Source organism: Hypanus sabinus, chromosome 9, assembly GCF_030144855.1.
Source record: "Hypanus sabinus isolate sHypSab1 chromosome 9, sHypSab1.hap1, whole genome shotgun sequence".
NCBI classification, from domain to species: domain Eukaryota; kingdom Metazoa; phylum Chordata; class Chondrichthyes; order Myliobatiformes; family Dasyatidae; genus Hypanus; species Hypanus sabinus.
In genome coordinates this window covers 4,865,140-4,877,969 of record NC_082714.1, presented here as the reverse complement: position 1 = coordinate 4,877,969, position 12,830 = coordinate 4,865,140, and the positions used below count along the sequence as shown (strand labels likewise).

General features: G+C 42.3%; 1 protein-coding gene across 2 annotated transcripts in view; it reads left to right on the top strand.

The window, feature by feature from the left end:
- Nucleotides 1-12,830, top strand: part of crebbpb (CREB binding protein b) — a 164,404-nt gene that overhangs the window by 146,555 nt on the left and 5,019 nt on the right. For both annotated transcript variants that reach the window (XM_059978908.1, XM_059978907.1), the window contains exons 26-29: nucleotides 980-1,093; nucleotides 1,663-1,828; nucleotides 4,559-4,726; nucleotides 10,641-10,802. In XM_059978908.1, the coding sequence (XP_059834891.1) occupies nucleotides 980-1,093; nucleotides 1,663-1,828; nucleotides 4,559-4,726; nucleotides 10,641-10,802 (610 nt within the window). The remainder of the gene's footprint in view (nucleotides 1-979; nucleotides 1,094-1,662; nucleotides 1,829-4,558; nucleotides 4,727-10,640; nucleotides 10,803-12,830) is intronic.

Genomic DNA, 12,830 nt, shown 5'->3' with positions numbered 1-12,830 from the left:
GAGAGAGGAGAGAGAGAAACAGGAAGCACCAGAGAGACCTTCTGTAATGATCAGTAAACCAATTGTTTGGAATCAAATGCCTTTGATGTCTCAGGGCTGGGTGTGTCTGCACTCACACCATAACCTGCCCCTGACACTCCTTCCGTGCCACTTGTCCTCCACCCATCCCAGGACATTATACCCTTGCCATCCCCTGCATCCTTTGTTCCTGCCTCATTTACAGACGTGCTCTCTGCTTCACGTTGGCAAATATGTGCTAAATATATATGTGCCTGAGACTTTTGCACAATACTGTGCACTGGGTAAAGGTCAGCAGATCATAAACACAAGCAGTTCTACAGATGCTGGAAATCCAGAGCAACACACAAAATGCTGGAGGATCTCAGCAGGTCAGGCAGCATCTATGGGGAAAAAATAAACATTCAACATTGCAGGCTGAGACCTGAGTCCTGTAGAAGGGTCTCAACCCGAAATGTTGACTGTTCATCTATTTCCATAGATGCTGCCTGACCTGCTGAGTTCTTCCAGTATTTTGTGTTTCTTTAGTGAAATACAGGTTCATTTCACCCAGCTTTAATGAACGAGATTCAGTTCAAACATTTTGAAATTTGAATGATGAAACAAAATAATTGTTATAGGAAAGATGTATTTTTACCCCAATAGTGTAAATCTGAGATATACAGATGGGTTGAATGGGAACCTTAATAGAGAGGTCAATAACTGGATATAAAGTAAATAGTGGAAAGATTAAAGGGAGGGAGGGTAGAGCATCTTAACGGAGATGACGGTAAGAGCCTTAAACTCTTGATAGGCTTATACTCAAAGCATTGTTGTCCCATTATTTGGAAAACTAATTAAGAGCGAGAGAGCGTAGTGAGACTAGAGAGCTGATTTTCAGCTGTCATGAACTTAATTCTACAGTAGACACTTTGTTTTCCCATTCTGCTGGGCCCTTTGTCTGACATTGTTGCTCTTGCAGGCGTGTGTACATATCATACCTCGACAGTATTCACTTCTTCCGCCCACGATGCCTGCGGACTGCAGTTTATCATGAAATCTTAATTGGTTACCTGGAGTATGTGAAAAAACTTGGGTAAGTTCCACTTTAGCACTTGGGAATTTTTGTTACTTATTGTGTGTAATGATTTGTGTTACGAATATGCTGTGCCCTCTCTCCTATCTCATCTGTTATTCAAATGCATTCCCAATAGTCATACTTTTCCTAGTTCTTTTTATAGCTCATAAAATACTTCCATTACAATTAAATTTTCCTTGTTTATCCTGTTCCAAAACATTTTATTTTAAGCAACCTTCGACTTTTAAATGTGTTGATTTTGCTAGCAGTTAATGGGACGGTCCATAGCATAAAAAAAGATTATGGTCTAAACATTTTCTATCCACTTACATTCTCAACATCATTAATGTAACTGCCTCAACTACCTCCTCTAGCAACTTGTTCCATATACTAACCACCCTTTGCATAAAGAAAATATTGCCCCTCCTGTTCCTATTAAATCTCTTCTTTCTCAACTTAAACCTATTTTCTCCAGTTTGTGATTCCGCAACCCTGGGAGAAAGACTGTGCACACTCACCTATCTGTGATACACTAGCTATAACTCAGTGAATTATTTATTTTGCCTCTGATCTACTGTTATGCACAGGTTTACACAAGGCCATATATGGGCATGTCCTCCCAGTGAAGGTGATGATTACATCTTCCACTGTCACCCAGCTGACCAGAAGATCCCCAAACCTAAACGGTTGCAGGAATGGTATAAGAAAATGCTGGATAAAGCATTTGCTGAGCGAATCATACATGATTACAAGGTTTGTTCTTTTATTAGTTGCCATGCATGTCTCATTATATTCCAGTTGCTTTGTAATGCTGACCAGTGGAGTCTTGTACAACCAATATTTGATCCTGACTTCTTGTGACTCTTACAGTCTCCTGTTCAAATATTCCAGCTCCCAAATGGAATAAGGACGAATCCTGGAAAAGCTACCCTTAAAGTAAAGCTTTGTCCAAATAAGCTGAAGAATTATAATCTGTGTTAAAGTATTTGTTCAAACTACTTTAAGAGCAATCAGAATGAACTGAGTGTGGATTGTAACTGCTGAGGCTAGTCACTGTTCTCTGGGTAGCTACAAAGCACTTCAAGTTCAGAAATGGGAAATCCTATTTTCTGCTACTGAGAAAGGATTTATGATTATTCCAGCATGAGTCTTGAAGCTATTTGAGGTCCATGGATTTTACATTGCTGCCTGGGTGTTCATTGAAGCCCATGAAAGTGGAAAGGTTCATTTTTCTCTGTTGGATAATTTAAATACTTTCTTTTTACTTTCTCAAGTTTCTCTTAACATGAGAGCTAGAACAACACACACAAAATGCTGGAGGAACTCTGCAGGTCGGGCAGCATCTATGGAAAGGAGTAAACAGTCAACATTTCGGGCTGAGACCCTTCATCAGGACTGGAAAGGAAGGGTGAAGATGCCAGAATCAAAAGGTGGGGGGGGTGGCTTTGGAAGGAGACTAGCTGGAAGTTGATAGGTGAAGCCAGATGGGTGGGAAAGGTAAAGGGCTGGAGAAGGAGGAATGTTAGGAGAGGAGAGGGGACCAAAGGAGAAAAGGAGGGAGGAGGGGACCTAGGAAGATGTAATAGGCAGGTGAAGAGAAGTAAGAGGCCAGAAGGGGAAATAAACGAAGAGGGGATGTGGGGTGTGAATTACCAGAAGGAGGAATTGATGTTCATGCCATCATATTGGAGGCTACTTAGACAGAATATGAGGTGTTGCTGCTCAACATGAGAGTGACTCATTATGGCAAAAGAGGAGGCAATGGACCAACATGTTGGAATGGGGATAGGAATTACAATGAGTGAGTCTGGAATTCCTGACTTTTAAATGTGTAACAATCAGAATGTTACTGCAGATGAAACTGTGATCTGGTATTCAATGGTCCGGTGTTTCCTGGTCTGACATGTTAGAACTTGGCACCATTTGTTTGCGGAGTAGCCACCGGGGGGTGTTCATTAGCTGCATGAGCTGCCAAGCTTTGTTGTATTCTCTTTTTTAAAACTATATTATATATGCATGCTTCAACAACTTTAAGTATAAAAGTAAGTACAACATAGCTATTTTTATCATGCAGCAGTAAATATATAGAGTGATCTTGCAAGTGTTTACCTTGTTTGGGGATAGCCAGGGAAGAAGGAGGCAGTATTCACCATGTACACAGTGTTCATTAAGTTCAAGTTTATTGGCATTCAACTATATGCATATATACTGCCAAATGAAACAGTGTTCCTCCAGACCAGCACAGTACATATAACTAACACACACAACACATAAAGTACTATTACCACAAATAAATTAAGAAATAAAAGGTGCATTTGCAAAACAAGTTAAAAAAGTAAACAGTATAATGCTGCTGGGGTTGATACATGATGAGACCTGGGTGGTGGCAGGGAGTTCAGTAGTCTCACTGCCTGGGGGAGAAAGCTGTTTCCCATCCTAACAGTCCTTGTCCTAATACCGCGGTGCCTCCTGCCTGATGACAGTGGGTCAAAGAGATTGTTGGGCAGATGGCAGGATCATTGACGATGCTAAACTCCTGATAAATATCTGATGGGTGGAAGAGAGACCCCAGTGATCCTTCAGCAGTCCTCGCAATCCTTTGTAGGGTCTTGCAGTCAGATGCCTTGCAATTCATGTACCAGACAGTGAACGCAGCTGGTCAGGGCACTGCATGGTGCTTCTGTAAAAATTGGTTAGATTGGGGTGGGGGAGGGCTGTTGTGCTTCCTTAAACTGAGAGGTGGTATTGAGGGACTGGGTTAGATAGCTGAACACAATGCTTTTCAGCAATAATTGAGGCATCTACTGTGGTTGAAGTGTGGTTCATTTCCTTATGCCTCAGCTTGATTTATCTCTTTCTCTTTCATCAAACCAATTCACTGAGTATCAAATGCAAAATCAATCAGAATCAGGTTTAATATCACTACATATGTCATGAAATTTGTTGTTTTGCACCAGAAATACATAATGTATAGATTACAATAAATAAGCACTGCAAAAAGAGAGCAAAAGATTGTGAGGTAGAGTTCATGGATTCATTGTCCATTCAGAAATCTGATGGTGGAGGGGAAGAAGCAGTTTCTGAAATGTTGAGTGCGTGTCTTCAGGCTTCTGTACCTCCACCTTGATGGTAGCAATGAGAAGACGGCATGTCCTGGATGATGGTGGCCCATAATGATGGATGTCAGTTTTTTGAGCATCGTCTTTAGGAGGTGTCCACGATGGTGGGGAGGCTGCTGCCTGTGAAGGAGCTGGCCTTCGTGGCAGGCCACCAAAAGAGCAAAGATAGTACATTTGAGCTGCTGACTTTCGCCATAATCAGTGTGCTTCTGTGTGAAATGTGTGTCTGTATTTTAAAATAACAGGACATTTCATTCTCTAACAACCTTTGAATATTTTCCACGAGTACATCCTTTACTATAGGCACTCCTATATAGGACAAGGCATGTCATTTGATGTTAATTTAGTTTTAATTTGCTACCAGGATATCTTCAAACAAGCAACAGAGGATCGACTGACCAGTGCAAATGAGTTGCCTTATTTCGAAGGTGATTTCTGGCCCAACGTACTTGAAGAAAGCATAAAAGAGCTGGAGCAGGAAGAAGAAGAACGGAAAAGAGAGGAGAACAGCATTCCTAGTGAAACCCCAGAAGTGAGTGTTAAGAAGTGACTGAGATGAAATTCATGGATATTAAACTTGCATGAAATGTTTGTTTTAACTATAACCATATAACAATCACAGCATGGAAACAGGTCATCTCGGCCCTCCTAGTCCTTGCCGAACTCTTAATCTCACCTAGTCCCACCTACCCGCACTCAGCCCATAACCCTCCACTCCTTTCCTGTCCATATACCTATCCAATTTTACCTTAAATGACACAACTGAATTGGCCTCTACTACTTCTACAGGAAGCTCATTCCACACAGCTATCACTCTCTGAGTAAAGAAATACCCCCTCGTGTTTCCCTTAAACTTCTGCCCCCAACTCTCAAATCATGTCCTCTCGTTTGAATCTCCCCTACTCTCAATGGAAGCAGCCTATTCACGTCAACTCTATCTATCCCTCTCAAAATTTTAAATACCTCGATCAAATCCCCCCTCAACCTTCTATGCTCCAATGAATAGAGACCTAACTTGTTCAACCTTTCTCTGTAACTTAAGTGCTGAAACCCAGGTAACATCCTAGTAAATCGTCTCTGCACTCTCTCTAACTTATTGATATCTTTCCTATAATTCGGTGACGAGAACTGCACACAATATTCCAAATTTGGCCTTACCAATGCCTTGTACAATTTTAACATTACATCCCAACTTCTGTACTCAATGCTTTGATTTATAAAGGCCAGCGTTCCAAAAGCCTTCTTCACCACCCTATCTACATGAGACTCCACCTTCAGGGAACTATGCACTGTTATTCCTAGATCTCTCTGTTCCTCTGCATTCCTCAATGCCCTACCATTTACCCTGTATGTTCTATTTGGATTATTCCTGCCAAAATGTAGAACCTCACACTTCTCAGCATTAAACTCCATCTGCCAGCGTTCAGCCCATTCTTCTAACTGGCATAAATCTCCCTGCAAGCTTTGAAAACCCACCTCATTATCCACAACACCTCCTACCTTAGAATCATCGGCATACTTACTAATCCAATTTACCACCCCATCATCCAGATCATTTATGTATATTACAAACAACATTGGGCCCAAAACAGATCCCTGAGGCACCCCGCTAGTCACCGGCCTCCATCCCGATAAACAATTATCCACCACTACTCTCTGGCATCTCCCATCTAGCCACTGTTGAATCCATTTTATTACTCCAGCATTAATACCTAACAACAGAACCTTCTTAACTAACCTTCCATGTGGAACTTTGTTAAAGGCCTTGCTGAAGTCCATATAGACTACATCCACTGCCTTACCCTCATCAACATTCCTCGTAACTTCTTCAAAAAATTCAATAAGGTTTGTCAAACATGACCTTCCACACACAAATCCATGCTGGCTACTCCTAATCAGATCCTGTCTATCCAGATAATTATTAATACTATCTCTAAGAATACTTTCCATTAATTTACCCACCACTGATGTCAAACTGACAGGTCTATAATTGCTAGGCTTCCTTCTAGAACCCTTTTTAAACAATGGAACCACATGAGCAATATGCCAATCCTCCGGCACAATCCCCGTTTCTAATGACATCTTAAAGATCTCCGTCAGAGCTCCTGCTATTTCTACAGAAACTTCCCTCAAGGTCCTGGGGAATATCCTGTCAGGACCTGGAGATTTATCCACTTTTAAATTTCTTAAAAACGCCAGTACTAAAACCTCTTTAATTGTCATAGGTTCCATAACTTCCTTACTTGTTTCCCACACCTTACACAATTCAATACCCTTCTCCTTAGTGAATACCGAAGAGAAGAAATCGTTCAAAATCTCTCCCATCTCCCTCGGCTCCACACATAGCTGACCACTCTGATTCTCTCAGGGGCCAATTTTATCCCTCACTATCCTCTTGCTTTTAATATAACTGTAGAAACCTTTCGGATTTACTTACACCTTATTTGCCAAACCAACCTCATATCTTCTTTTAGCTTTTCTAATCTCTTTCTTAAGATTCCTTTTACATTCTTTATATTCCTCAAGCAATTCCTTTACTCCATGCTGCCTATATCTATTGTAGACATCCCTTTTTTTCCGAACCAAATTTCTAATATCCCTTGAAAACCATGGTGCTTTCAAACCTTTAACCTTTCCTTTCAACCTAACAGGAACATAAAGATTCTGTACCCTGATAATTTCACCCTTAAATGACCTCCATTTCTCTATTACATCCTTCCCATAAAACAACTTGACCCAATCCACTCTCTCTAAATCCCTTCGCATCTCCTCAAAGTTAGCCTTTCTCCAATCAAAAATCTCAACTCTAGGTCCAGTCCTGTCCTTCTCCATGATTATATTAAAGCAAATGCTATTGTGATCACTGGACCCGGTGCTCCCCAACACATACATCTGTCAGCTGACCTATCACATTCCCTAACAGGAGATCCAACACTGCCCCATCTCTAGTCGGTACTTCTATGTATTGTTGCAAAAAACTATCCTGCACACATTTCACAAACTCTAAACCATCCAGCCCTTTTACAGAATGAGCTTCCCAGTCTACGTGTGGAAAATTAAAATCTCCCACAATCACCACCTTGTGTTTACTACAAATATCTGCTATCTCCTTACACATTTGCTCTTCCAACTCACGCTCCCCATTAGGTGGCCTATAATACACTCCTATCAGTGTTACTACACCTTTCCCATTCCTCAATTCCACCCAAATAGCCTCCCTAGAGGAGCTCTCTAATCTATCCTTCCAAAGCACCGCCATAAGATTTTCTCGGACAAGCAATGCAACACCTCCTCCTCTGGCCCCTCCTACTCTATCACACCTGAAGCAACTAAATTCAGGAATATTTAGTTGCCAATCACACCCTTCCTGCAACCATGTTTCACTAATAGCTACAACATCATAATTCCAGGTATCAATCCACGCTTTAAGCTCATCTACCTTTCTTACAATGCTCCTAGCATTAAAATAGATACATTTAAGATACTCTCCACCTCCTCCTCTCTTTTCATCCCCAACAATGCATTCAAATTTATTATCCTTTTCTTTCTTCTCCCCTACATCTTCGGGCTGAGCGCATCCCTTCTCCATCACCTGCCTTTCCTCCCTCACACACTGTCTACTTACTTGCTCTACTGGTGAACTAACCTCCTCTCCCATAGTTTCCTCAAATTGATTCCCACCCCCCCCATCTTACTAGTTTAAAGTCTGCCCTGTAGCCCTAGCAAACCTCCCCACTAGGATATTGGTCCCCCCAGGATTCAAGTGTAACCCGTCCTTCTTGAACAGGTCACGCCTGCCCCAGAAGAGGTCCCAATGATCCAGAAACTTGAATCCCTGCCCCCTGCTCCAATCCCACAGCCACGCATTCATCCTCCACCTAATTCCATTCCTACTCTCACTGTCACGTGGCACAGGCAGTAATCCCGAGATTACTACCTTTGCGGTCCTTCTTCTTAACTGCCTTCCTAACTCCCTATACTCTCGTTTTAGGACCTCTTCCCCTTTCCTACCTATGTCATTGGTACCTACATATACCACAACCTCTGGCTCCTCACCCTCCCACTTCAGGATATCTTGGACGCTATCAGAAACGTCCCGAACCCTGGCACCAGGGAGGCAAATTACCATCCGGGACTCCCGATCACCTCCACAGAACCGCCTGTCTGAACCCCTGACTATCGAGTCCCCTATTACTATGGTCCTCTTTCTTCTATCCCTACCCTTCTGAGCTACAGGGCCATCCTCTGTGCCGGAGGCCCAGCCACTGTCACTTCCACCAGGTAGGCTGTTTCCCCCCCACCCCCCAACATTACTCAAACATGAGTACTTATTGTCAAGGGGTACAGCCACCAGGGTACTCTCTAGTACCTGCCTCTTCCCCTTCCTGACCGTGACCCACCTATCTGCCTCCCGTGGCCCCGGAGTGACCACCTGCCTGTAACTCCTCTCTATCACCTCCTCACTCTCCCTGACCAGGCGAAGGTCATCGAGCTGCAGCTCCAGTTCCCTAACTCGGTCCCTCAGGAGCTGCAGTTCGGCGCACCTGGCGCAGATGTGGACATCCGGGAGGCTCGGAGACTCCAGTACCTCCCACATCCGACACCGAGAACAACAAGCTGCCCTCACACTAAAACTTCCCAAATAACTGAAAATAACAAGAACTAAAAGGTAAGCCTACTGTGCCCTCTTCCGCCTAAGCCCCCTGAGCCCAAGCCCTACACTCTGCTCCCGGCGCACTCCGCTGCCCGCAAACGAAGCTGCCCACTTCTTAAGGCTGCGTTCTTTTTATATCTTCCCTCCTTCCCAGGCCTCCTTCACGCGCCTGCGCAGTCCCGCCTCTCAGAACTCCGATCTGAGAAGCAATTGGACAATTTGAAAATGGCCGCCGCCGCACTTCCTCTCAACTCTTTGGTTACAAGCCGAATAGCAGCAAGCGAGTCAATCCGGCCTACTCTCTCATACCTAATGTTTTACAGTTTACTGTTTCATCAGTTCCTTATTCACACTTGCAATATATTGTGAATGCTGGAAATCTGGAAAAAATTCCGGCAATTACCAGTCGGTTCAATTCCTGCCACTGTCTGTAAGGAGTTTGTACATTCTGCTAGTGACTGTATGGGTTTCCTCCGGGTGCTCCAGTTCCCTCCCACATTCCAAAGATGGACGGGTTATCATTAGTAAGTTGTGGGCATCCTATGTTAGTGCCAGAAGTGTGATGACACGTGTGCTATTCCCAGTACATCCTCAGACTGTTTCAATGTATGCATGAGAAACAAAACTAATATTTAATCCTTGAAATAAAAAGAGAACAAATCAAATCAGCCAGCAGCTATGGAGAGAAACAAAAACAGTGCTTCTCTTTCTCTTAGGAACTTGTATACCATGTGTCCCATTGATGATGAGTTTATTGATATTGACTAGAAGTTCATTAACTCGGTTATCATTTGTACAAGAAAAATATAGTATTTTAAACTGATTCAAATACTCCTCTAGTCTGTGTTTTGGTATTTGGACTTGTGTTAATTTGGATCTCGGGGGATTTGGTCAAACGATGGATGTTTGAAGTTCAACATTACAGCAGTTGCATGAGACCAATAGTTCTGATGGTGAGGAATTTGTCAGTGAGCAACACGTCCTGTTTCACAAAGTGCAGAGTACTTTGTACAGGCAGCATACTCATGGAGATAGTTCATACTCGTACCACTCAGGAATATTCAGTTGCAACAGTAGTGATGCAACAGAGAAAACTTACAAGGATATTGCTGAGACCTGAAGACCTGAGTGAGGGAAGGTTGAATGGGTTAGGACTTTATTCTGTGGAGCATAGGAGAAAGGGTAAATGCAAGCAGGCTTTTTTACTGAGGTTGGATGAGACCACAACTAGAAGTCATGGGTTAAGGGTGAAAGGTGAAATATTTAAGAGGAACTTTAAGGGTAATTTCTTCACTCAGAGGGTGGTGAGATTGTGAATCAAGCTTGCCAGCACAAGTGGTGGATGTGGATTTGATTGAGAGAAGTTTAGATAAGTACATGGATGGGCCGGGTCTGGTGGGCTATGGTCTGAGTGCAGGTTAATGGAGCTAGGCAAATAAATAGTTCAGCACAGACTAGATAGGCTAAAGGACCTGTTACTGTGCTGAAGTGTTCTATGACTCTCTATAATTATCTAAATTGAAAACAACAGATGTTCATTTGTGTGCTGTACCTGGGTAGAGTGGCCAACTCCTGTCAGAGACCTGTGGGCTCTGCATGATCACTGTGTGTGTGGGTTAATACAGACAGGGCAAGTTCATATTCCTTTAACAGAAGTGCTTTTAAGTATTCAGAATGCAAGCATGAATATTAACTGTGTAAATACCTCAGAAGGCAGTAAAGCTGTAAAATCTCTGTTAAAAAGATTGTGTGCAATACAGCAAATTGTTTCAATGCCTGTTTTCTTTTCTAGGGAAAGAAAGGAGACAGCAAAAATGCAAAGAAAAAGAACAACAAGAAAACCAACAAGAATAAAAGCAGCATTAGTCGAGCTAACAAGAAAAAACCCGGAATGCCGAATGTAGCTAATGACTTGTCGCAGAAGCTGTATGCCACAATGGAAAAGCATAAAGAGGTACTGACTGCATGCAAGATGTAGACTCGGCCAACCCAAACAGTTGCATTGTCTTCCCAATTTGTTCATCTTTCCCAAAGCACTACTGGCAGTTGTGCTTCTGCTGAATATTTAAAAAGTTAACCTCTGGAGTGAAAGGGATTGTAATCAGGTAACCTCCATGGTGAAGGGTACATATGGCAGAACTGGTCATCCCCTCATTCAGGTAGTTTGCTGATAGTCAGTATCATTGCTTAGAATGGAACGAGAACCTCTTGAGGATGTCAAGAGAGATGGAGCACATTCCACCAAGAAACGAGCATCAAGAGAATTCTGGAGAACCTGTCATATTAGATTTCAAATTTATAAATAATACTGCTTAATTATATTATACCTCACCAGTTATTCCTTATCTCTGCATAACTGTTGCAGCTTTATTTGTTACTGTAGTTAGTTAATGCTGAGTTCCCAGCAACTGACATATTCAGTGGATCTAATTAATATCAGAGAATGTATACAATATACAACCTTAAATTTTCACTCTCCAAAGACATCCTCAAAACAAGAAAATAACTCCTTCCACAGCGCGAGAAGGGAGTCAGGCAGTCACTGTTTGAATGTTAAAGTCGCAGCCTAAGGCGTTACTTTTTATTTCAAGTTCCCCAACTTGAGAATCGGCAGCAAACTTGCTCACCATTGACAGAGAGAGAGATCACTGGAGTGCAGAGACCTCTGACAGCCTTTCTCGCTATCCCAATGTACCAGCTCCCAATGACACTTCAGTTCATGACACCAGCAAGAATTCGTGTCCACAGGGCCGTGCAAGGCTGCAACCCGAAGGTGCCCGACTTCAGGCTACACTTGACGTATTAAAAAATCTTTAGGTGTTGTGTGAGACAGACAGAAAAAGTGACAGGTAAAGAGGAAAGAATTGCCTTATCTCCTGCTAAGAGTGGACAGCCAGAGACTTTTTCCCAGGGTGGAAGTAGCTAAAACAAAGGACATAACTTTAGGGTGATTGGAGCAAAGTATAAAGGGGATGTTGGAGGTAGGTTTTCTACACAGAGAGTGGTGAGTGTGTGCAACACACTGCTGGGGGTGATGGTAGAGGCAGATACATTAGGGGCACTTAAGAATTGAGGGTTATGTAGGAGGGAAGGGTTAGATTGACCTTGGAGTATGTTAAAAGGTCAGAATAACATCATGGGCTGAAGGGCCTGTACTATACTATGTTCTAGGAAAAGTACAGCTTCTTTATAACTATAATGATTCCCTCAGGACAATTTGAAATCTAGTACAGAATCCTCACTTCACAGATACTGTTTTATAGAGTATCTGACAGGAGTGAGAACCAGGTTTATGCCTTTAAACTCTACCTTCAGTCATCATGTCTGTACTTTACCACGTTCTCTAGTCCAAGATTGGTACTGGATTATTCTAAAAAGGTACCAAAATTAATCTTCAGGAAGATAGGTTCTTAAAAAAAATCTTCAACCCTTCCCCAAGAAACTTCCTACTAGAATGTTCAGCAGCTTCACCTTTCCGTTTGAGCAACAAGTAGTTCTGTGGGGTCTGAGTTACTGTGCTTCTGCTTGTAAAGGATGTGCTATAAGACTATAGAATATAGGAGTGGAATTAGGAACAAAAAAATTGCTGAGATCCCTTTGTTTATTTGGGATACTAAGGCAATTAACTGGGGTAAAAGACTGCTGCAAACAGATTCTAGCTAGTGTCAGTCACATGCACTTATGTGGCCTTTAGACACTAAAACATGCTTAGAGTGTCATTTGTGAGTTTGCGTTCAAAAAGCAGTGAGTTTTGTCACTGATAGTTGGCAAGAAATAAGCAGAAAGACGATTCAGAACTTTTTTGCTCACTGTGGTTTCAAGCATTCAGGCCTGGAGAAGCTAGAACCGGCCAGAAGTGAAAATAAAACAATATCACTACTTAAAGAAGTTAGGAACTATGAAGAATTTGAAGGTATCAGCAATCATCTTGAATGTTACAATGAAAATGAAGATTCGGGGGATGTAATCGTTAAAAGCATTA